The sequence below is a fragment of the Anas platyrhynchos genome, chromosome 27 (assembly GCF_047663525.1).
Source record: "Anas platyrhynchos isolate ZD024472 breed Pekin duck chromosome 27, IASCAAS_PekinDuck_T2T, whole genome shotgun sequence".
In the NCBI taxonomy this organism is placed as follows: Eukaryota; Metazoa; Chordata; class Aves; order Anseriformes; family Anatidae; genus Anas; species Anas platyrhynchos.
Window position 1 is genome coordinate 4,048,083 of NC_092613.1, and position 22,736 is coordinate 4,070,818.

Here is a 22,736-nt window from a genome sequence, read left to right on the forward strand (position 1 = left end):
GGCCCTCGGCTGGAGGGGACGCAGCGCGGTCGCCATCTCAGGGAGCTGCAGCCGGGCTCAGCCCCAAAATGCAGCGCTGCAAACGGGGCAATGCCTCCGCTGGCAGGCATTTGGAAAGGGGTCGGCTCCTCGCAGGGCTTTTTTCCCCTCCTTTGCATTCATTTTTCAGAAAGGGACACGGCTTTGGTTGTGTTTCAGACAGGAGGCGCCAAGGGAGTTTGCAGGGGGGGTTAAATCCAAGCAGCGTTTAGCAAGAGGTGCCACGAGCCTTGCGCAGCTGGGTTTGGTTCTTGCCATGTCGCAAACCTGCCCCGCCGAAGTTTTGCGCACGCAGACACCAACGCTGCCGGGCTTCACGTTGTTAAGGATGATTTTTTTAAAACAAAAACCTGCCTGAAAATTGAATTCAGCACCATACAGCCTAAGGTTCAGCTCCTAACACCAGATTTCAACCCTTTGAGGCAGGGGGGTCCAAGCACCCAAGTCAGACTTCCCACGAAATTCACCATTGGGGTTTCTGCAGGAGTTTGGGGGAATTCGGCAGACCCTCATGGCTGGGAGCTCTGCATTTCCCTGTATTCCCCCAAAACCCACCACGAGCCCCCAGATGCTTGGCACAGCCGGGGGCTGTTTTTTAGGGTCCTGGCAGACCCGGAGAGCTGATGTGGCTCCCATTCCACACTGCCCTAAGGCACCCCAAAGCAGACAGCACGGATTCAGAACAAAGCCCCCCCCGGGGCAGAACCAAGCCCCAAAACCTTCCCAGACCTCGGGGCCGCTCGCCAGCCCCCCCCCAGCCCAGCCACGCTCACCCCTCCGCCCCCAATCCTATTCTTCCAACATTTCCGCGCTGAAATCTGAAACACGGCGCTTCCACCCCTCCCTGGGGACGGAGCACCTGCTGCCGGGTGCCTCCAGAAGGGGATCAGAGGATTTTTTTTTTTATTTTTTTTTTTATGGGGGGGGGGGTTAACAGCAAATAAAAGCACCGCGCTTCACCCAGCGGAGAGCCCCGACGCTCAACCCCAAAGCGCCACCAAAACCCCTCGGCGCCACCCCAAAACCCCAAAACCGCCCTGGGGGGCACAAAGCAGAGTGTGCCCCCCCCCACCCCCCACCCGGGACACACACCCTTAAACCGGGAACCCCCAAACTGGGCACTGGGCACCCCACAAACTGGGGATCTTTTTTTTGGGGGGGGTCTCCATCCATCCCGGCTGCCCGGGGAGAGCCACCACCGCCCGGGGGGGGGTCAGCACGGCCCTGGGGGGGGGGTCAGCAGGACCTGGGGGGGGGGCTCGGCCCCACCGCAGCCCTTTGAACGGCCCCATCGGCCCCGGCCCCGCCGCCGCCCGCCCCCCCCGGCCGTGATGCAGGCGGCTCCTCCTCCCGGCGCTCCGCAAGGGCTGGGAGCTCCCCTCTGCCCGGCTGCCCTTATTTAATTTCCAGGGTGATTTTGCTATTTTTAGCACCTGGATCCCCTCCAGTAAGGCTCGGAGTTCGCTCCTTTTTATTATTATTATCATTAATATTATTATTTATTTTTTTTCCCCTCTTTCCCCCCCCCCCCTTTCCCTATTTTTTTTTTTTTTCCTCCCCCTGGCTCCCCGTGAAATGATTTGGACCCGGCTTCCTTCCTCCCGGAGCGCTTTTTTTTTTTTTTTTTTTAATTTTATTATTATTATTTATATAAATAAGGGGGGTTGGGGGGGGGGGGCCTGGCCGTGCTGTGGATGCGTGTGCGAGTCGCAGCCTCTCTCTCCTCTCTCTCTCTCTCTCTTTGCCTTCTCCTTTCAGATCCGCATTTGCGAGCAGCAGCAGCCAGGAGGGGGGGTTTCGCTCGCTCACAACACAGCCACGCCGGGAGAGGGAGGAAAAAAAAAAGAATTAAAAGGAAAAAAAAAAAAAAAGCCACCAAAAAAAAAAAATAATAATAATAATCCCCAAGCACCCAGCTCCGAGACCAAGCTGACTGTGAGTGCCGGCCTTCCTCTTTCCTTTCTGCTCCGGGGGGGGGGGGGGGTTTGGGGGGTTCAAGGGGGTGCTGGGGGGGCCCGAGGTTCGCTCCGTGTTTGCAAGGGCTCGCGGGTGCCCCTTTGGTTTGTTATTAATTACTGGGATTAATTGGGCGATGCACCTGGCGGGGCCGGGATGAGCTGGGGGGGGCCGGGCTGCGGGGACTTTTCCTCCGATTTATGGGGTTTGGGGGCTCCAGCGGCCCCCAACGCCCTGGGGGGGGGCTCCGGCTGCAGCCTCGGGTCGGTTCGGTGGGGCTGGGACCCCCCCCCGGGTCCCCTCCGTGTGGTTTTGGGGTCGGTGCAAGGTGCGTGGGGCCGGGACCTTGCAAAGTGCGTGGGGCCTGCAGCGCGCGTGGGGCGGGGGCTCGGTGCAAATTGGGGGGGGCTCGGTGCAAATTAGGGGGGGGTCGGTGCAAATTAAGGGGGGGTCGGTGCAAATTAGGGGGGGGTCCCGGCGGGTTGTGTGGGGTCGGGGCAAACCGCCTGGGGTCGCCGCGAAGCACGTGGGGTCGGTGCAAAGCACGTGGGGGGTGGGGGGGGGGGGGGCTGCGAATTTTGGGGGGTGGGCGCCGAGCACGTGGAGCCCCGGCCGATGGTGTGGGGTGGGCGCGGATGGCTGGGGGGCGGGGGGGGGCGCTGCAAATTTTGTGGGGTCGCCGCAAGGTGCCTGGGGCCGGGCAAGGCCCCGTTGGGGGGGGACAAGGGGGGGGGCACACACTCGGGCAGGTCGCTGTAAAGTTGCAGTGAGGGGGCTCAACCCCCCCCCAAAACCCCTAAAACCACCCCCTACTCCTAAAATCTCCCCCTGCCCCTAAAAGCACCCCCCCAGCCCATGCCTGCAGGGGGGGGCCCGAAATGGCGCTGCTGTGCCCGGGGTTTTATTGCAGCCCGCGGGAGGGGGGGGTGGGGGGGGGGCTTCACAAAGCTGCGCTGTTGCCCTTCCTGCCTCTTTTCTTTCTCCCCCACCTCCCTCCTTCCTTTCTTTTATCACTTCCTTTTATTATGCATGCCCAGGAAGGAAGGGGGGTGGTCTGCCCTTAATAGCAAGGGGAAGGGGAAGGGGAAGGGGAAGGGGAGGGGGGGGGGCTTCAAAGCAGAGCCCCCCCCACCCCCAACCTCGGCCCTAAGCCCCCATCCCCGAGGCTCCCCAACTTGTGCCCCCCCCAGCCCCGGGCTGGGTTTCCTGGGTGTGAGGAGATTTTTTGGGGGGAAGGGGGCAGATCTGAGGCACCACCGCCACCACCTCAGTTCTTTCCCCCCCCCGTTTTCGGGTTGGGTTGTTTAATCTGGGAGTGGGTGGCGGGCGCGGGGGATTTATGGGGCTGTTTGCACGGGGGGGGCAGGTTGTGGCTTTTGCAAGCCGAGCGTGGCTTGTGCAAGAGGTGGCTGCCAGCAGCACCCCCCACGGCGGCTCCCGACCCACGGGGACGGCCGAGGAAGGGGTTTCCCCCCCCCAGCACCCTCTGACCCTAAGGAGTGCCCTCCGCTGGGATTTCACCCCACCAGCCCACAGGAGCCCGGCAGCCCCCTGCTCGTGGTTCCCCCCGCCATGAAAAGGGGAAAAGGGTTTTTTTTTTGTGTTTTTTTTTTTTTTTTTTTTTTTTCCCTCTCTCCCTCAGCTGCTTCCTTCCCTCCATGGCAACCCAGCTGCTGCCTCCGATCCCAATCCCGCTCCGAGGCGCGGGGCCGAGCTCCGAGGTGGGGACGGGGACGGCAGCGATGGGGACGGGGACATGGGGTGGCACCAAGGGCAGCCCCATATCCCACCCGCATCGCTCACACAGCACCGTGGCCACCAGGGGTTGCCCGATGGGGCCAGGACCCCCGAGCAGGGCAGCTGAGGGACCCCCAGGAGAGGGTACGGCACGGCCGGGGGGCTGCGTTCCCTCTGCCAAAGATCGACTAAAAAGAGGGGGAAAAAAAGAAAAAAAGGGTAAATACTTCTCAGCCCCTGCTCAGCCCACCAGTATTTCCTTCCCTAAACCTTATTTATATATATATATTTTTTTAAGTGCTCCTTGAAGGGCTCAGGGATGCTGTGAGTAATTATTTTGGGGTGTTTACATGACAGCACGCATGGTTTCTGTCTCCCCCCCCCTAAAAAAAATAATCTGCGGGTGGTTTTTGTTGTTGCTTTGCACTCGTGAGTCACTTTCAGAGGGGCCTGGAAGGTCTCGGCGTGGTGGGGGCTCCAGACACTGCTGTGGGGTCGGGGTCCCCATGGGGATCGGGGTCCCCCCGTGGGTCCCTCCCGCAGCCCCAGCAGCGGGGGGGCAGCAGCGCCGTGCCCCCTGGCTGAAGTTTACCCAAACTGGAAGCAGCTGCTAAAGGCTGGGGGTGGTTAAAGCCTCGTTATAGGGCCGGCGCCTCTGGCTGCCCGAAACCCACCAGGAAAAGCCTCCTGGGGTCCGCAGCCCTTTGGGGACGCAGATCGGACCCCAAGGGGATGGGATCGGCCCCGTTCCTGCCAGGGTCCCTGCTCTGCACCCAGCTGATCCCGGCCCCGAGCCCGTCCTGGGCTGGGAGCAGGGTGTGGAGCGCGGCGGCCCCACAGCTCCGGCCCAGCAGGTTTTCCCTACGCCCCCGGGAAGCACCAGGGTGGAGAGGGGAAGATGGAGCCCGCTCCTCCACGGGATTTTCCCCGTCAGGCAGGAAAGCCACACAGCCCTCCGGGACACGCACACGGGGAGGGGACAGCCTGGTGTCCCTCGGTGTCCCTAAATCCAGCCAGGGTGGCCGGAGCAGGGTGCAGCCCCCATTCTGGGCGCAGCGGTGCCCAGGTGGGAGCCGCAGGGATGTGAGAGCTTGGCAGGGCCCTTCCCGGCGTGCCCCAAATGCTGGGGGTGAGCGAGACCCAGCCCAGCTCCCCCGGCACCCCCAGACCCCCCCGGGGATCCCTGCGGGCCCCCGGGGCCGTGCCACCACCCCTCGTCCTGTCCCAACTTGCCAGTGCCGGCAGCGTGTCTGGGATTTCAAGGGCTCCCGATTAAATCTGGAGCCGCTCTCCTCCTCTTGGCAGAAGGGGAGCTGGGGGGGGAATTGCTCCGTGGGTCGGGCCCCGTGGGAAGGGCTGGCAGAGCCGCCGCTCCCCAAAAACCTCCCGGGGCGGTGGGGGCACCTGGCTAACTCAGCGGGGTTTCTGTGCCGCGGGGTGAGGCTGGGCCCCTGCCCCGCAGCCCCGATCCCATTGCTCCTGGCATGGGAAGGGAAGGGAGCGAGGCTGCACCCCGCCAGGATTTGGGGGCTGCGCCTCAAAGCCAGCCCCGGGGATGGGCAGGGAGCGGGGGTGCTCTGGGAGGGGTCCCCAGGGAGGGGCTGGGCACCCACGGGCTCCCGGAGAAGCACCCAAAGGGGGGCCCTGGGGGTGGGAGAGCGGGGAGCACCCGGAGGCTTCACCCCCTGCATCAGTGCATGGCGTGGCGAGGGGCTCCTGCAGCCCCCCCCAGTGCCCATGTGGGTGCCGGGGGTCTGTGGGTGCCGGGGGTCTGTGGGTGTCAGGCACCCATGGGTGCCAGGGGGGATGGTTTGGCACAGGGCGGGTGCCACGGTGCGGCTGAAATTTGGAGCTCAAAATTTTGAGTTACCGACTAGTGGGGGGGGACTCTTTTAGAGGCGGGGGTCTCCTCCCTGCACAGCCCCTGGTGATGCTCCTGCTCCCCCCCCCCCCCCCTCACCCTGCCGAACCCCTGCAGCCCCCCCGGTGCCGGCCGGACCCCTCTCCGTGCAGGACAGGTCAGAGCTGCACATTTGGGCTGATATTTAACTCCTGGGGGGGCTTCCAGCAGCTCCAAACCGGGGGCACCCCATCCTTTACCCCCACCGGCCACCCCAACCCCACGGTGGGGGGCGAGCCCCCTGCCCACCCCGAGCCCCCCTGCGGGCAGCTGCGGGGCTGTGACCCCCGGGGAGGCTCCGTGGGCTCCGCTCGTCCCTCGCAGCCCCGTGAGTCACTTCCGCGGCCCCCCCCCCCGCCCGCCTCCCGCCGGGGAGCGGCGTCGGGTCGCGGCGCGGGTGAGCGCTGACCGGCCTTCCTCCCTTCTGCTCTTCCTCCTCCTCCTCCTCCTCTTCCTCGCCGCCGCAGCCGCCAAGGACGATGAGCGAAGCCGGCGCCAAGTCCAGCCAGGCCCTGGCCTCCAAGGGGGAGAAGGACGCCTCGGAAAAGAGGGGCCGGGGGCGGCCCAGGAAGAAGCCGCAGGTACGCAGGGGACGTCCCCGGGAGGTGGCAGCGGGGGCTCGGGGGGGGGTCCCCAGGGAGGGAGGATGGGGTGGCTGTGGGGATGGGAGGGGGGGCGCAGGCACCTGCGGGGTGGGGATGCTCAACCCCGGTAACGCCCCCTGCACCGGGTGGGTGCTTGGGTACCCCAAATCCCGGGGAGGGCCCCAGCCAAGCCCCCTCTGTGCCACCCCCCCCCCCCCCCCTAAAACCCCCGCAGGCGCAGGGGGAAGGCTCCGGGGCCTCCCGTTGCTCCTCCCCAGGCTGCCACCGAACAAACCTGCCTTTACAGCCGGGCTAATTAAAGCCCTATTAGCACAAGCTGCTCAGAGGGATAAGATGCTGCCGGGGCCTTTGTGGTGCCAGAGCCCCCCCCCCCACGCAGCTCCCTGGGGTTCGTGGGCTTTGTGCATCGCCCCCCCCCCCCCCAAACCAAAATCTGATGATTCCCCACCCAGCTGCCGAGCTGATTTTTGGGGTCCCCTCCCCCCCGCCGGTGGGATTATAGGGGTTAAACCACGCACGGCCAGCGGGGAAATGGGGAGAAAACTGGGGGGGGGGGGTGAGGATGAGGAGGAGCGAGGCTGCAGAGCAGCCGGATTGCGAGCTGGCGGGGAGCGTCCCGCTAAGCCGGGGGATTAACACTGGGGCTGGATGGGTCACGGCCACCACGGGTGGCTGAAGGGCACCAGCAGGACCTGAAGGACCCCAACCGGAGCCTGAACTGGTGCTCCCAGTGCTCCCAGTGCTCCCAGCACCCCGCAGGATGCGGCCGTGCCCCAGAGCAGGGAGGGGATGCTGGAGCCGGGAGCACCCCGGGGGGGTTTGGCAGCACCCCGCTGTGCCCAGCAGGACCCCGGCAGCGTGGGGAATTGCTCTGGGGACCCCCCCTCCGCAGCGTCCCCCCCCTCTGCTCTCCATCCAGCAGGAACCCAGCGAAGCCCCGACCCCCAAGAGACCCCGCGGCCGGCCGAAGGGCAGTAAAAACAAGGCCACCCCAAAAGGCAGGGTAGGTAGCCGGGAGCGCCCACGGCACCGTTTTGGGTTCAATCAATGACAATTTGGGGCAGATCTCGCATCCCTGGGGAGGGGGCGGCTGCCGGCGCTGGCACCAGGGGAGGGAGGGGAGGAAGAGCCGGGGGCGTGCGCGCTGCCACCAACCTGTTCTGAAAACTCGACTCATTTCCTGCACCGCGCCGTGAGTCACGGGGCTGGGACCAGGGCCGGGGGGGGGGGGGCTCGGCTGCAGCCCCCACAGTACCTGGGGCCGGCCCCGGGGGATGCCACCAGGGTGATGAATTTGGCAGCCGAGGGAGGAAGGATGGGAGGAAGCCCCAGCAGTGGGGGTGGCACCGTCCCGGCCCCAGCCTGACCCAAATTTCTGTTTTTTTTTGTTTTTTTTTTTTTCCCTTCCCCCCCCCCTCCCAACTCTGTGTGCTCAGAAAGCTGCAGTCACACCAGGGAGAAAACCTCGAGGCCGACCCAAAAAATCGGTGAGTTGGGCTTTTCCCTTCCTCCTCTTCCTCACAGACCCGATCCTGGCAGGATGCTGGGCACCGGGGAGCGGGGGGGGGGGGCACACTACAACCACCCCGCTCCCGGCGCAGGACCCCCAGCACCCCTTAAACACGGAGCTGTGGGGCTGGAGGGGCGCCGAGTGGTGAGCAAAAAGGGGAAAAAGGGGACGGGGTTGGCACGGGACAGACCCCAGACCCGTGTGTGGCATTCCTGCAGCGTGAGCGCCCGGCACGTTCCTATTTTGTTTTTTTCCTCCTTTTTTTCCCCTTTTCCCCACCCCGCTGCCACCCACGCTCATCGCCCCGGGAGCTGGGAGCGATTTCCCTGCCCGTCCCCACCCCGGGACGCAGCCCTCCCCACGAGCTGTGGGGTTTTGCCCCTTTTCCCTCTTTTCATTTCTCCTGGGGGAGGTGCTGAGGGCGAGGGGCGGAGCGCGAGGGGCTGCAAAAACCCAAACCGGGGGGGGGGGGGGGGGGGAAATTAGGGCTGGGGGGGGGGGCATTGCTTGCAAAACCTGGCCACATCCCCGCCTGTCCTGCATCCCCTGGCATCGCAGCACCGGGATTTTAGTGGGGGGGGGGACGGGACAGGGTTGGAGTGACCCCATCCCGGGGACGCCGCGTCCAGCCCCGGCAGCCGCCGGCTGCGATTTTATGAATGAAGCCGGAGGAAGCGGGGGCCGGCGCTGAGTCACGCTCACGCTCAGCCCTGAGTCACCGCCGCGTGCGGGGCCGCGCTGCACGGCCCCCCCCGTCCCCTCCCATCCCATCCCATTCCAGTCCAGCCTGTCCTATTCCATCCCATCCCGTTCCAGTCTGTCCTCTCCCATCCTTTCCATCCCATCCCGCCCCATCCCATCCTGTCCCATTTTATCTCATCCCATCATCCCGTCCCATCCCATTCCATCCCGTCCCATTTCATCCCATCCCATTCCGTCTGTCCTCTCCCATCCCATTCCATCCCATCCTTTCCCTTTCCATCCCATCCCATCCCAGTCCATCCTCTCCCATCCCACCCTGTCTCATTCCAACCCATCCCATCCCATCCTGTCCCATCCCATCCCGTCCTGCCCAATTTTATCTCATCCCATCATCCCATCCCATTCCATCCCATCCCATCCCATCCCGATCCCACTGCTGGCCACGGGGCACCCCCCAGCGCTGCAGGGGGCGTGCAACACGCTGCTGCTCCTGGTGCAAACCTACTCGGGGTTTCCTCCTGGTTTCCTCCTCGTGTATATGGGGAGCGAGGGCTGGCCCCAAACGCAGGGGAGCGCCGCTGCCTCGGTTTCCCCACCTGTAAAGGGACCCCCACCCGTTCCCCCCCCCCCCCACGGTGCCGACCGCCCCCCCTTTGCCTTGCAGCAGCAGGACGAGGAGGAGGTGAACATTTCCCAGGAGTCGTCCGAGGAGGAGCAGTGACCCCCCCCCCGAACCGGCGCTACCTCATCGCCCCGCGGGACCCCCCCATTGCCGGCCCAGGACCCGAGGGAGAGGGACGGGGGGGAAAAACCCCAAAAGGCGCCCCCCCGGCTTCTTCCTCCTCCCCGCTCCCCCCCCCAGCCACCGGCAGCGCTGGCCGGGGGGGGCTCAGCCCCGCAGCCTGGGAAAAAGGGGTTGGGGGGCTCAGCCCTCCCCCCGGCGCCACGTTTCGGGGTGGCCCCACTAACTGGGGTGCCAATGGGGCTGGAAACCCGCAGCCTTTGCTGTCCCCCCCCCCTCCCAAATTTAGCGATTTCACCCCCCCAAAGCAGGTGCCGGCCGTCCCCCAGCACCGGCTTTGCCCCGGGTCCTCTGCAGGGATGGGGCGGGGGGGGGGCAGCAAAGGCAAAAAAAAAAAAAAAAAAATACAAAAAACCCCAAAACACCCCCAGATCTGGCCCGGGCTGTGCCCCCCCACCCCAAATTCCCCCCCCTGGGCGATTGCACTGTACGCGGGAGAGCGGCTCCGCAGCGATGCCGGGGGGGGTGGGGGGGGTCTGCCCCTATTGCCCCCTCTCCCCGGCCCCGGGTGGCCTTTTCCTGATAGGTTCTGGTTGAGTTTTTAATTTTTTAATTTTTTTTTTGTCCTTTTTTGGTGTTTTTTTTTTGTTTTTTTTTGCGGTTCTCCTCTCGTTCACAACTACCTCTGGATATTTAAGTTCCACTCTCGGCTCACAGACGTGCTGCTGCTGCTGCGCCGCATTCGGGGCTGCCGGGGCCTCCCCCGCTTGGTTTTTGGGGTTTTTCCTTTTTTTTTTTTTTTTGGGGTGTCGCTGGAGGAGGGGGTTCTCCCCAGTTTAGTCTCTTTTTTTTTTGTTGTTTTAATTTTTTTTTTAGTTTTTCTACTGTTCATGTTGAGGTTCAGGTCGCTCTGCTGCTCCCAGGGACAGAGCCCGCAGGGTGCCGGGGCAGGGATTTGGGGTCCCCTCCCCCCTGCCGTGACCCCACAGCGGGATTGGGGTCGGTGGTGGGTTTTGGGGCGCTCCCGGCAGGGAGAGAACTGGTGGTGGGGGGGGTGTTATTATTTTTAATTTTTATTTTTCGGTCCGCCGTTGACGACCTTTTGGGTTCCTATTTGCAGTTACTTGAATAAAAACATTTTATGGACGTTCGGTGCTCCGGGTCAGCCCCTGGGGGGGCGGGGGGGGCTGCAATGGGGTCGGTATCTTTGGGGGGGGGGGTAAAAATGAGTGGGATTTGCCCCGGGAAAGCAGCACCAGCACGTTTATTGCAAAGAAACCCGTTTATTTGCCCCTGGGGGTGTCCTGCCCCCCTGGCTGTGCCCCCATATCCCATTCTCAGTGCATTTAGGGGGCTTTTTTTTTGGGGGGGGGACACATTTTCAACGAAAACCATCCCAAAAAAAAGGTGCGTGAAGGTGGGAGGCGTCCCGGTGGCATCGCCCCCGCTGTGCCCCCGCTGCTGTCCTCCGGTGCCTCCGACCCCGGGTGGGGGGGGGAGGTGGCAGCATCAGGCCTTCCAGTGCCCGCGGCCCCCCCAGCCGGGCACCACCTGCAACAGACGGGGACCCCCCCAAAATAAAAAAAATTGAGCGCCGCCGGCTGTGGACTTGGAGGGAAGGAAATGGATGGTGGCCCCATAAAGGACGTTTTTGGCCCCAAAAAGGCCTTTTTTGCCCCAAAAAGGCCATTTTTGGCCCAAAAAAGGCCTTTTTTGCCCAAAAAGGCTGTTTTTAGCCCCAAAATGCTCACCCGGGTGTCGTCAGCCTCCACCAGCAGCTCCTGCTCAGCCTCATGAAGCTCCTCGGCGGGGTCGTAGCTGTACATGGGCAGCAGGCGGTGCCGCAGCCGCTCCGACCTGGGGGGGGGACGGGGGCTGAGCGGGGTTTAGGGGTGCTGGGGGGGGGGGCGTCAGGGTGTGCCCCCCCCCCAACCCCCCCCTCCCAACCCCACAACCCCAATTTGGGGCCAAGCCCGCGCTCACCTCCGCTTCTTCTGCACGTACATCACCTGCGGGGTGGGACGGGGGTGTAAAAGGGGGGTGCATGGGGATGGGACCCCCCCCGGACCCCCCCCCCCTAAACTCACCGCGGCCACCACGGCGCCCAGGAGGGTGAGGAAGACGAAGGGGCCCAGCACGGAGCCCACCAGTGAGTCCCCCGTACTGGGAGCACTGGGAGCTGTGGCGTTGCTGCTCATGGCCAGGCTGGGGGCGCGGGGGGGGCTGCTGCCGGCATGGGGGGGGGGGACGGGGGGGGGATTAAAGGGGTCAGGGGCACCCAAGGGTGCCAGCACCCAGCTGCCTGCCTGGGTCTGGGGGGGGGTGGGGGGGGAGCACCCCAGGTGGGGCCCTGCGGGAGGAATTTTTGGGGGGGGGGGGTGAGCAGTGGGGGGGGGGGCCCGCAGCACCCAGGGGTGTGCACCCCCCCCCCGGCACCACCCCAAATCCCCCCCCCCAAAGTGGGGAGTGCATTATAGAGCCCCCCCCACACCGTGCAACGTGCCCCCAGCACTGCCCCTGTGTGCTTTGTGACCCCCCCCCCGAGCACTGTGACCCCCCCGTTCATTACCCCCCCCCCCCGGGGCATTGCACCCCCCCCCCCCGAGCACTGCACCCCCCCCCCATGCATTGCAGCCCCCCCGGCTCGCTGCACCCCCCCGTGCATTGCACCCCATGCACATTGCACCCCCCCAAAGCACTGCTCCCCCCCCCCCCCCGGAACCGCCCCCCCTCAATGCTCCGCACCCCCCCCCAAATCATTGCAACCCCCCCCCGTGCACTGCACCCCCCCGGGGCATTGCACAGGGCCCCCCCGTGCACCCCCCTCGTGCATTGCCCCCCCCGTGCTCAGCACCCCCCTGTGCCCCCCCCGTGCACTGCCCCCCCCCTTACACCCCCCGTGCCCCCTCCCCATTCATCGCCCCCCCCCGTGCCCAGACCCCCCCCCCATCGCCCCCCCCCGCGCCCCCCCGCGGCCCGGCCCCGCCCTCCCCCCACCTGCGCGCGCCGCCCGCACCCGGAACCCGCGCGGCGCGTGACGGAGGGGGCGGGGCCTGATTTGGGGGGGGCGGGGTCTGGGGGTGGGGGCGGGGCTTGGGGGAGGGGTTTTGGGGGGGGCTGGGGGCTTGGGGCCGGTAGGGGGCGGCAGAGACCGGGCACGGGGGGGGCGGGGGGAGGGGGAAAAAGGGGAAATGAAAGGGAATTGGGGGGGAGAGGGGGGAGAGGGGGGGTAAAAAAGGGGAGAAAAAGGAAAAAAGGGGAGAAAAGGGGGAAAAAGCAAGAAAGGGGGGGAAGAAAATGGAAAAATTTGAAAGAAAATGGAAAAAAGGAAAATAAAGGGAAATAGGGAAAAAATGGAAAAAAGGGAAAAGGGGAAAAGGGGAAAAGGGGAAAAAAGGGAAAAAAAGGGTAAAAAAGGGTAAAAAGGAAAAAAGGGGGAAAAGGAAAAAAGGGGGAAAAGGGGAAAAGGGAAAAAAGGGAAAAAAGGGAAAAAGGGAAAAAGGGAAAAAAAGGGAAAAGGGGAAAAAAGGGAAAAAAAAGGGTAAAAAGGAAAAAAAGGGGAAAAGGGGAAAAAGGGAAAAAAGGGAAAAAAGGGGAAAAAAAGGGGCTAAAGAGGGAATAAGGGAAAGGAACTAAAAAAGGAAAAAATAAGGAAACGGGAAATAAAAAGGCAATAAGGGAAAGGAAAAAAGGGAAAGGAATAAAAAAGGGCAAAAGGGAAAGAAAAAATAAAAAAAGGGGGGAAATAAAAAGGAAAGTGAATTGAAAAGGGAATAAAAAGGAAATGAAAGGAGGCGGAAAATCTTAAAAGGAAAAAAATGGAAATGTGGGGAAAGGGGCGAAAGGGGAAGGGCTGCGGGGGGAGGACGGACACGGGCTGGGGGGGGGCAGGGGCTGCAGGGGGCCGGGGGCCGGACAGACAGAGGGACGGACAGAGGGACAGCCGGACACCCCGCGCCGCTGTGGTGTTGCCCCCCGCAGCCCCCAGGCCCTGATCCCACCAGGCTCCAAATCCGCTTTGTGCCGGGAGCAGATGGCCCCATAAATAGGTCGGGGGGGGGGGCAGGGGGATAGGGGGAGCCCCCAGGGTGCTGACACCTCCCCTGGGGCACCCCCACGGGGCTGGGTGCGGGTGGGGGCACCGAGAGGTTTGCTGCACTGGGGAGGGGGCGTGGGGGTCATCCCCGTGTCCCCTTGGCCCTACAGAGCCCAGCGGTGGGGGCGATCCCGGTGTCCACAGCATCCCCCGTGGCCCTGCTGTGTCCCCAGGGGGTCCCAAAGCCCCTGGAGGGAGGGGCTGGGGGTGGGAAGCTGAGCACTGGGGTCACCACCACCCCAAAACCCCGCTGCGGAGCCCACCCCATGCACCCACCCTGCCCCAAATCCCTCCTGGCCCCATCCAGCCCCGTGCGCCCTTCCCAAACCAGCCCCGGGGGGGGGGTCCTGGCGTTGGGTGGGTTCCAGCCCCGGTTTGGGGTTTGGTTTCGCATCCCAAGAGGAACCAAACCCCATCCAGGCCGGGTGAAAGGACCTGTCCTGGGAGCCAAAAATCCCCCAAACCTGACCCCCGGGATGGGGGAACGCTGCCCGAGGACCCCGCTGCGGTGCGGTGGCTGCGCACACGTGTAGGGCACCGGCACCCCGGGTAGGTGCGAGAAGGGGTCCAGGTCACCTTGCTTTGGGTGTCCTTGGCCCCAGGGGTGTTGGGGAGCCCCCAGGGCGCTGCAACAGCCGCTGGGTTTAATTGGAAATTAATTAACACGCAGCAGGAGGGTGGGCTCAGGGGGCTGCCGGTGCTCCCTGTGCCCCCCCCCAGCACGAAGCAAGGGGCTGCTCCCGCGCGGAGGGCGAGGACTGGGCACGAAGCAGGGGAAGCAGCTTCTGGGAGCTCAGGGAATTGTTGGGCTGCGGTTCAGGGCTGGAAACACCCAAACGGGGCCGTGCCGAGCCCGACCCTTCACCCCGCTTCTCCAGCACAATCCCCTCTGTACCCACCCCAGTTTGAGGGGGGCTCTCCCGTCTGCGGTGCGCCCCCAAAACGTCCTTCTGCAGCCTGTGGGCATCCCAAGGCACCCAAAGAAGGGTTTTTCCTCCCGGTGACACCTCAAACCCTAAACCCCAAACCCACTGCGTTATCGGGGAGGTTAACGGCGCCGGGATGCAGACACCAGGCAGCAGCGGTGCGAAATATCGGCGTTTATTGGTGGCACCAGGTTACAGCCTGCGCTCAAACTCCCTCCGTTTGTTCATTTAAACTTTTTTTTTTTTTCCCTTTTTCTTCCCAGGACAGCACCGGGCTCCCCTCGGCCACGGCTCAGAGGACGGCGGCTGCAGGAGGGACGGAGCCGAGCTCTTGGATGCGCCCGGCCGAGATGGGCACCATCGGCACAGCTGCACGGGGACCACGGCGGCTCCCATCAGCTCCAATCAGGCTCAAAATGCACCGAGCTTCACCTCAGAAGTGGGACAGGGGTTGTAACGATGCCACGGCTGAACGAGGAGTGGAAAGAGAGCCCCCTGCAAGCTCTGGAGGTACCACGGGTCAAAATGCTGCGGGTTTGTGCTGAGCTCGGCAGCCAAGACCGAGCCCAAACTGCGTTATTCCTGGGCTCAAACCAAGAGGGGACCCTCAGAGAGAACCAAACGTGGTTTCTGCTAAAGAGCTTCACTCGGAATAAGTGCGTCCTAAGTAAGAACAACGCCAAGTTGGTAAGAAAGAGAAAAACCATCAGCTGAAGTGCTGGGTTTCCAAAGTGCCCTTGCAGCTGTAAAGTGTTGTTTTTTGCAAACCATTTTAACTTGCAAAAACATTAACTTTACTGGATCAGAAACACAACGCATGGGAGGAACAAAAAGTCTGCGGGCAGAAAAACAAAACAGGTGATGGGAATTACACGTGGAAATCCAGCCAGAGTTCCCGGAGAACAGAGTATTGAACTTTGGACTCACTGCACACCTCAGCCCTCTAATTCTTGTAACTTTGCTCTCCACATCATCACCTTCTCCTCCTCCCAACTCATTTGACGTCCCCACCTGAACGTGACAGCCACACAGCAGCACGGACGCATCCTAAGACCATCAGGGGAAAACCCAGACCATTTCTGACTGCGTGCTGCTGCCACAATTGTGCGGCCACCCCAGTCCCCAAAGGACCTGGAGACGTGGCCACGACATTTAAAACCTTAAAACCAGCCGTGGGGGGAGGTCGGGACCTGGGCTGGGCTCACCAAGTCCTCCCCTCGGCCATGCCGGTGAGCCCACGAAGAGACACAGGAGAGCAATGGGCAGCCAAAGCCCCGCAGCAGCGACCTGGGAGGGATCTCGGTTAGGTGAGGAGTGAAAGGGCTACGGGTGATGCTCAGCCCCACTGGCACCCGCCCCGTGCTGTCCATACAGCGATGTGTCCCCGTTATCCGTCCCGTCCCCAGGCTCCCAGCAGGTCGGGGATGTGGCTCTCTCACCCCAGGTACCGCCGGGACGTGGTGGTGCAGAGCTCGTGAGAAGATTGAGTGGGAAATGCGAGGTGATGGCTCCAAAATCCACAAACCAGGGCACACGAGAAGTTCATTGAGCACGCTTGGAGCTCCCGAGCTTCACTCCTGAGGCAACTCCGGAGCTGATTTCTCAGGCGTAACCTGGAAATTCTCACTTACCCAACAACAAAGCAAAACGAAACGAAAAGGAAGAAAAGCCCTAGCAACTAGCACCAAAAAGAGATCGTACAAATCCCCTAAAACACATCCTCAGTCCAGTTAAGCGCTCCTTTCCACCCAGCTACACCTCTCATTAATTACGTACAGACCTCGTGGCCAATTACCGACAAAACCCTCCGCGTGGCCACACGCCTTCCCCCACTGCAGCCCCAAATGCATTCAGATTCATTCAGCACGGAGAAAAGGGATGCACAGACACAGATCTGTATGATCACACCCCAAACCTTGCCGTGTGAGCCCGGCTCAGCACAGCGGGAGCGAGGCCACCGCCTCCCGAAGCCCTGCTGTAACCACTAGATGATGCCATCCTATTGAGCAGCAAGGACAGAGCCAGGAGAGGAAAGCCATTTAGCGGTGGGAGCACAGCAGCTGGTGACTGAGCAGAGTTTTTAGGTACCATTAATAGGAAAGGGTCCTTCAGACCTTCTCCCTTCCGAGCCCACCCAGGTCAGACACCAGCGAGCACCCTGAGCGCCAGGACCGTGCTGGCGCAGCGAACACCTCGAGATGTGCTGTGCTGTAAGGATCCGGCCAGGAAACCCACAATCAGTTCTAGCCACAGAGTAACACCCCAAATCCCAAACCAACACCGTTCAATCCCCCACCGATCCCGTTTCTGCACATTTCCCTCCCCTGCAAGGTGCGGGGTGTCAGCCGGCACACCAAAAGTGGGGAGCGAACCCCGTGGGTCCCTGCTGCAGGGAGAGCAGCCTGCAAGCGCCCTGCCAGCCCCAGCAACCCGATCAGCTCTGTCAGCCCAGTTATTTTTAGGACCGTCAGCTCAGCGTGGGGATGGGGAAGCAGTTGTGCCTCCCGCGGTGCCTGGCAGCTCCCGCAGCAGCCGGGTTCGGAGCCGTGCCTGGCCACAGTGACCAGGCACCCGCAGCAACCTCACCCAGTGGCTTAAATTTGGGTAAAAGACACCAGGGGCTCGTCATCCACGCCTCTGCTGAGGATCCACACCAGCCGCAGCCTGTGCACCAGTTCAGTGTCCAAACCCACCTTCCACGAGCCCCCAGATCACCCTCGCCTCCTGCCAGGGGATGCGCTGCGCAGGTACAAACACCGCACCGGCTGGAAACCCTAAAACACATCTGGGTAAGGAAAAACAGTTTTTGAAAGTGATCAGTTCAAGCTGTTATAACGGGGAGGGAAACAATCAGTGCAGCATCAAATGGTTTTGCTCTTCTGAAGCAACCAGCGTGTTGCAAAACAGGGAACCGATTTTCTGCAGGGAAAACTCGAGGCAGGGGCCCGGAGCGCCTGCTAGAACTGGGGAGGAAACGGAGGATTCCTGACATTCCCTGCCCACATTTTCAGCCACGGAATACTTTGTGTCTGCACCAGGGAAAAAGCAAGACTCCAGCAGATTCCGATCCCTTGTAATTCTTCCCTTTACAGAGCTTGCTTTAAGGCACATTCAAGACCAGACTGAACTGAACTGCGGTCGACACAACCCAGGCTGTGCAGCACAACGTCCAGCGTGAAGCTGCTGGTAGTGCTCCGAAAGCAGCTCCTCTCCAGCCCCCAAGGCAGAGCTCTTACCTTCCCCTACAGCACACCAACACAGCCCGTGCTGCTGAGCTGGGATCAAATCCTTTAGGAAGGAACCGTGGCCCCCTGAGTGGAAGGAGACAGACCCCAAAGGGTGTGCTTAAAGAGCCGTTCATCATCACAGCTTCTGATTTCTCTTCTTCCAGCTGCCTCACACTCACCAAGCAACCTACTCCTGACACCCTGCCTTCGATGGATTCATCTCAAGACATTTCAGCTGTAAAACCGCCCAGAGGTTAAACGTCTTGTCCTGAGACTGAAATCACGAGCAAGCAGTACTGGCCCTACCTGATGCTCATGGCAGAGAAAGTCTGCTGCCACGTCCTGCGTTAGTCGTCACCAGGCCAGTCCTAAGGAGCACCTAAAATTCAAAGCATTGGGAATTGGGAAAATTACCATATTTTTTTTTTAGAGGAAAGCAGCCTGGGCTTTCTACGCAAGCTCTGGCTAACGTAAGAGCCTGGGGCAGTGCTGGTGGGAAGCAGAAACACTGCAGGGCTAGAGGAGGTGCGAGCCTCCCCGGGGTGTCACAGCACCCAGCTGCTCTATCTCCAGCAAACTATTGTCTGCAGTCAAACAATCCGGCTTTGTGAAGAAGCCAAAGGACATCTTTGTGAAGCGACCAGTCCTTTAACAGCACTGAGTGCCAGTTTCAGGAACAATGGAGGGACACCCTCCTCTAACTGTTCTCGAGGCATCTCCGAGGATCTGCTACTTCTGAGCCCGGTGGCTCCCTGGTTTTGTCACCTCGCTCCCTGGTTTTGTCACCTCGCTCCCTGGTTTTGTCATCATTGCCTCGAGCCTCTTGCAGCCAGTTGAGCAGTCAGCACGTGCAGCCGCGTGGCACACCTACTGAATACCATGGAAAACCATCACCAAAGAGAAAAAAGTGTTCCTTTTAACTGAAAACAAAGCTTTTTCCTTTTCAAAGGTACCTCCTGCCGGGGCTTTCCAAAGGCAAGTCCAATTTGAAACCCAAAACCCAGCTTAAAGTAACGACCCGAGCAGCACTGTCTGTTTGCTGCCACACAATTCCCAATCTGATGTTAACCAGCTTGCAGAAATCCCTGTTCCGCCACACCAAAAACATATTCGGGAGATTTCCTAGAGCTGGACACAAACGATTTCAGCTCCACTCTGTTTAATTACACTTGGTACTTCCTCAGAGGGACGTCCACCTGCTTCTCGAGCTTTAAGCCTCAGTTAAAATCAGCGAGGAGGTGGGGAGCTGGCCAAGAGCTGCTGGAAAAAATCAAGCAGCGCTCACTGCAGGCATTATTTGCCCCGAGGTGTTGTCCTTTTTCTCCTGCTCCTGTGCTGGAGTCAACCGAGGAGAACAAACGCCAGCAGAGCAGCTCTCCAGCATCAGTTTCAGCCACCAGCTAATGTTTTACTGCTGCAGCAGGAATCCAAGCTCGCCTGTCAAACGCTTCCAAGGACGGAGATCCAGGTTTCTGTTTGTATTTTGAGGTTTAAAAGATAATCACGCTAAGCAGTGGTGTCTGAGTGCCAAACGCACTTCCCTTCTCCATTAAGGTCTCAAATAGGTTTCAAAATCCAGATGGCAGGATGCAAGTCCCCTGGACTAGGATTTAATCTCCACAATACGAGAGGAAACGAATCACTGCTGAAGGGTGGGAACGGCCCCGAGAGCTTCTCTGCAGCAAGCAGCACGCCTCCCTCTGCCCCCTGCTTTCTCACCGATCTGGCAACCTGAGGTTACACTTCAGTGCACAGAGAAATCCAGGATCGAGCGTTTCAGGAGCCAACAACCTTCTCCACGTGCCAAAGGCAGTGTCCTCACATGTGCGTGGATACATGCACAGCACAAGGAGCAGCGAGGGAAAAAGGAAACTTCTTCATGACTTTACCCCTAAGCAGCTGCAGAGGACACTGGAAGCTTCGTTTCCATCAGTCCCCCGGTGTGCCAAGAGATAATTAACAGAAGCCACTCCGAGCTTCAGCCTGTGCAGCACGAGGAGGGCTGGCATTTACCTCAGAACTGAGCTCAGAAAACTAAGATGAGAACGCACAACCTGCAGCGGCAGGGAGCCCTGCTGAGCTGGCTGTGAACTCGCAGGACATTGAATGGAAGCATCAGCGCCCCTCTGCTCTGCTCAAACACCCAGGAACACGCCAGGACCAAGCAGGATCGATGCTATGCTGAAAGCACAAGAATATTATTCATGAACAGGAGCTGAGACACCGTAACATGGCTCAAAGGGTGAGTGCAGCCACTGCACGCCTCAAGGGAAGAGCTCCCCTAACGCACCCAGAAGCCCGAGCCCGACCCTACAGCTTGCACACCGCTGGCTTTTTAGCAGCTGCCCACGAACTCTGTGGGGTTTCAGCAAGCAGCACCAGTCGCTACTGCAGAGCCCTCCTGTCACTAATGAAGGTAGGTTTGTTTGTCGGTCCCAAACCAAAATTAGCACAATTTGGGTAAAATCACCCTAGCGTGCAGCGCTGTCGGTTGCTACGGAAGAACCTCAGATGCTGAGGAAGACAGGAGTTGGGGTGCTGCAGGCAGATTTAGGTGGAACAGGACTAAGGCCCGTTCTGAACTCCACATCTATTGAATAAAAACTATTCCTACCCCAGAAGCTATTTCCAGTTAGGAAGGCATAACCTCAGTCACTCGATGGTACTGTGGTAACAGCATCAATTCATGCCACATTGGAACACTTTCTTGGCACAATTTATTTTTCCGACCCAAACAAATAAGCCATTAGCAAGTCATTAACAATATTCTACCCTAAATTGTCAGTTTAACAGCCCTGTAAAAACATTTTTTTTTTTAGTTTAAAAACAAAAAAGTGTGCATGCTATTGATATTAAAACTGCAGTTACTCTTTCCGGAGTACCAGCTGTTTTGTTGCAAAGCATTTCCAACATCCTAACCTGTACAGAAAAGACAAAAACTCAATCGAAGGCAGTAGATGGCTGTGTTAGGTACCACTCGCGGCTCGGTGACAGCGGACTGTTTGGATTTCTTGTACACTTCCAGATACGATATATTCAAGCCCTTTTGAAAGTTTGGTTCAGACCGATCAGCACAGAGCAAGGAAGTATTGTACATTCGTCTCTAAGTTGAAGTGAACTGAACTGGTGTAATTTAGGCTCGATTCCAGACGCTCCATTTCAAGCTACTTCTTGAATAATGCCTCTCAGCTTTTTCTTATGCATGGTTTTTCATGTTAGCAATCACTGGCACTGCTTTTGGCCTGGCTACTCCACACCGATGAAAGCAGGGAGAACAAGAACAGGAACAGAATAGGATCTTAAAATGAACAGCTTCTTGCCAAACCAGCAAGGATACCATTCCCCCTCGTCCCAGGCTCCATGGATATTTCTATCAGATTTTCATATGTTAAGCACTTCTTGGGAAGAGAGAAAAACTCTGGAACAGTGAGTATTTATTAGAATATTTTTTTGTTAAATAAAGAAGGAAAAAAAAAAAAAAGAGTACTGCAGATTTAATTTCACATCTTGGCTATGCTCTGACAAAGGAGAAGTTACTGAATCCAGCAACTACTTCTTGTCCCAAGCCAGGGATTAATTAATGCCCCTCCCAAAACTTGTACCTGTCCCAACCCACCCCCCAGCCCCAACCCTTCCCATTTTATTTCTCAACTAGACAACACTGTTGGCAAATCAAGACAGCATGAAACTTACATCAATAAAAACAGAACAAAACAAAAGTGAAGTGTGCCAATGCATCAGGGGAACTATCCTATTGAACGGTGTACTTCTCCAGCTAGCACTTCTGCTCGGGAGTCAGCTGTACCTTTCACGGAGGGAGAGTTTAAACATTCTGAGCACGCTCCACGGTGCAACTGCAAGTGCTGCAGAACCACAGGACGAGAGACCGAACACCTGAATTTTTCCCCCCAGGACTCCTTTTTCAGGAATACACATGGTTATCCAGCCAAGGGTTCGTGCAGTAACACTCAGTGAGTACAATCCGATGCTTTAGCACAAGTTACAATATCCAGTTCAGCACGGTATAAGGCATGTGGACAAGAAGAGACATCAGCAGAACGCAGCAGGATCAGCAGAACAGCATTGGTGATCGACGCTCCAGTTTGTCAGACTTTGAGCCCGCTCCGAATCCCTGATTCCTACCACAGACAATTAAATTCATTTTCTGTCGTAGCGTTTCTGAGGCTATGTATTTTTGGCCGAGTGTTAAAAGCCCAACTCCTTTTGTTTCACTCTGATGTAAAAAGCAGAAACATTGGCGGAAGCTGTAGGAGAAGCAACTGAGCAGCAGGGATGTCTGCAGGTGATCAAAACTCTGCCCTCAACTTCAAGTGTCACTGCACTAAATCGGGGGATACTGAATGAGGAGTAAACTGGCCCAGCCAATAGCACTGTCACAGAACGTGTATTTAAAAAAAAAAAAGAAAAAAAAACAGAACAAAAGGCAAACAGATTAATTATGAACCTTTCTTTTCAGAAGCAGACCAGGATTAAAAAAATTCCCGCAAAATTAAAACGTTAGATTCTCCACCTAAAAAAAAGTTTATACATATGCGCTGAAAGTGACCACCACACAGGTCTGAACAGCACCTTACAGTACAGACTAAGACTTAAAGAGCTGATCTCACATTTGAAGTCTTTTAATTAAAAAAAAAAGTGGCTATGGCTGGGATGACACGAACGGGACACTTCAGAACACAAGGCAGAGGCAAAATTGGCAGCCTCGCTCACCAGGCCATGGAAGCGGTGTAACGGGAAAGGGGCACTTCATGCACAAAATGTATTTTACAAAATACATATCCAAAAAGCAAAAAAGCCAACAAAAAAAATCCCACCTTGCACTAAATTGCAGCACTCTTAACACTTGCTCTGCCACAGACTGCTGCCCATGCCTTGTTTGATAGAGGAGGCATGTGAAAAAGGGGAGGGGGGAGGGAAATCCATGTTTCAGTCTGGTTTTCAAAATTGCTCTCCTAGGGACGTCTTCAGTCATCTGATGTCAGACACAGAGCTCTCAGAGTACGTCGTGGTCATGACTGGAGTGCCGTTGTTTGCCAAACAACCTTGCCTCAAGGTTTCAAAATACGAGGCCTGCACCGGTTTATGATACTGCAGAACTTTTATGGCATCTTCTATCTTAAACCATTCCCTTTTCCTTCCTGCGGGTAGAAAGAAAAATCAGTAGATGCAACAAAACTGTTATCTCCTCTACACTGATCAGCTTTCGATCATCGTCACACGCGCTAGTGCTGCAAGAATCGTTTCAGCCCGTAACAAAGCAGCAGTTCCAAAGGCA

At 59.0% G+C, this 22,736-nt stretch overlaps 3 protein-coding genes across 13 annotated transcripts in view; 1 reads left to right on the forward strand and 2 right to left on the reverse strand.

Annotated features, from left to right (window-relative positions):
- The first annotated feature begins 1,308 nt into the window (after positions 1-1,308).
- Positions 1,309-10,337, forward strand: HMGA1 (high mobility group AT-hook 1). Of its 8 annotated transcripts, none has more exons than XM_072028352.1 (6): positions 1,309-1,486; positions 1,798-1,974; positions 6,100-6,213; positions 7,130-7,240; positions 7,674-7,724; positions 9,117-10,337. In XM_072028352.1, the coding sequence occupies exons 3-6, from the start codon at positions 6,112-6,114 to the stop codon at positions 9,168-9,170; spliced, it is 318 nt and encodes a 105-aa protein (XP_071884453.1). In that variant the 5' UTR covers positions 1,309-1,486; positions 1,798-1,974; positions 6,100-6,111; the 3' UTR covers positions 9,171-10,337. The 8 variants fall into 8 exon arrangements, with proteins under 8 accessions (XP_071884453.1, XP_027300654.1, XP_071884456.1 ...); XM_027444853.3 differs by having other exon boundaries at positions 1,332-1,486; positions 9,114-10,337; XM_072028355.1 differs by having other exon boundaries at positions 1,332-1,486; positions 7,160-7,240.
- SMIM29 (small integral membrane protein 29) lies at positions 9,972-12,257 on the reverse strand. 3 transcript variants are annotated; one of them, XM_027444856.3, is made up of 5 exons: positions 12,189-12,257; positions 11,279-11,417; positions 11,175-11,200; positions 10,943-11,048; positions 9,972-10,742 (listed from the first exon to the last, which is right to left on the reverse strand). In XM_027444856.3, the coding sequence occupies exons 2-5, from the start codon at positions 11,387-11,389 to the stop codon at positions 10,701-10,703; spliced, it is 285 nt and encodes a 94-aa protein (XP_027300657.2). In that variant the 5' UTR covers positions 11,390-11,417; positions 12,189-12,257; the 3' UTR covers positions 9,972-10,700. The 3 variants fall into 3 exon arrangements, with proteins under 3 accessions (XP_027300657.2, XP_027300659.2, XP_038024315.1); XM_027444858.3 differs by having other exon boundaries at positions 12,208-12,248; XM_038168387.2 differs by having other exon boundaries at positions 11,279-11,414; positions 12,189-12,248.
- Positions 12,258-14,966: 2,709 nt separating this feature from the next.
- The window catches only part of NUDT3 (nudix hydrolase 3), a 29,947-nt gene continuing 22,177 nt past the window's right edge, over positions 14,967-22,736 (reverse strand). For both annotated transcript variants that reach the window (XM_038168200.2, XM_027444698.3), the window contains exon 5: positions 14,967-22,599. In XM_038168200.2, the coding sequence (XP_038024128.1) occupies positions 22,430-22,599 (170 nt within the window). In that variant the 3' untranslated portion in view covers positions 14,967-22,429. The remainder of the gene's footprint in view (positions 22,600-22,736) is intronic.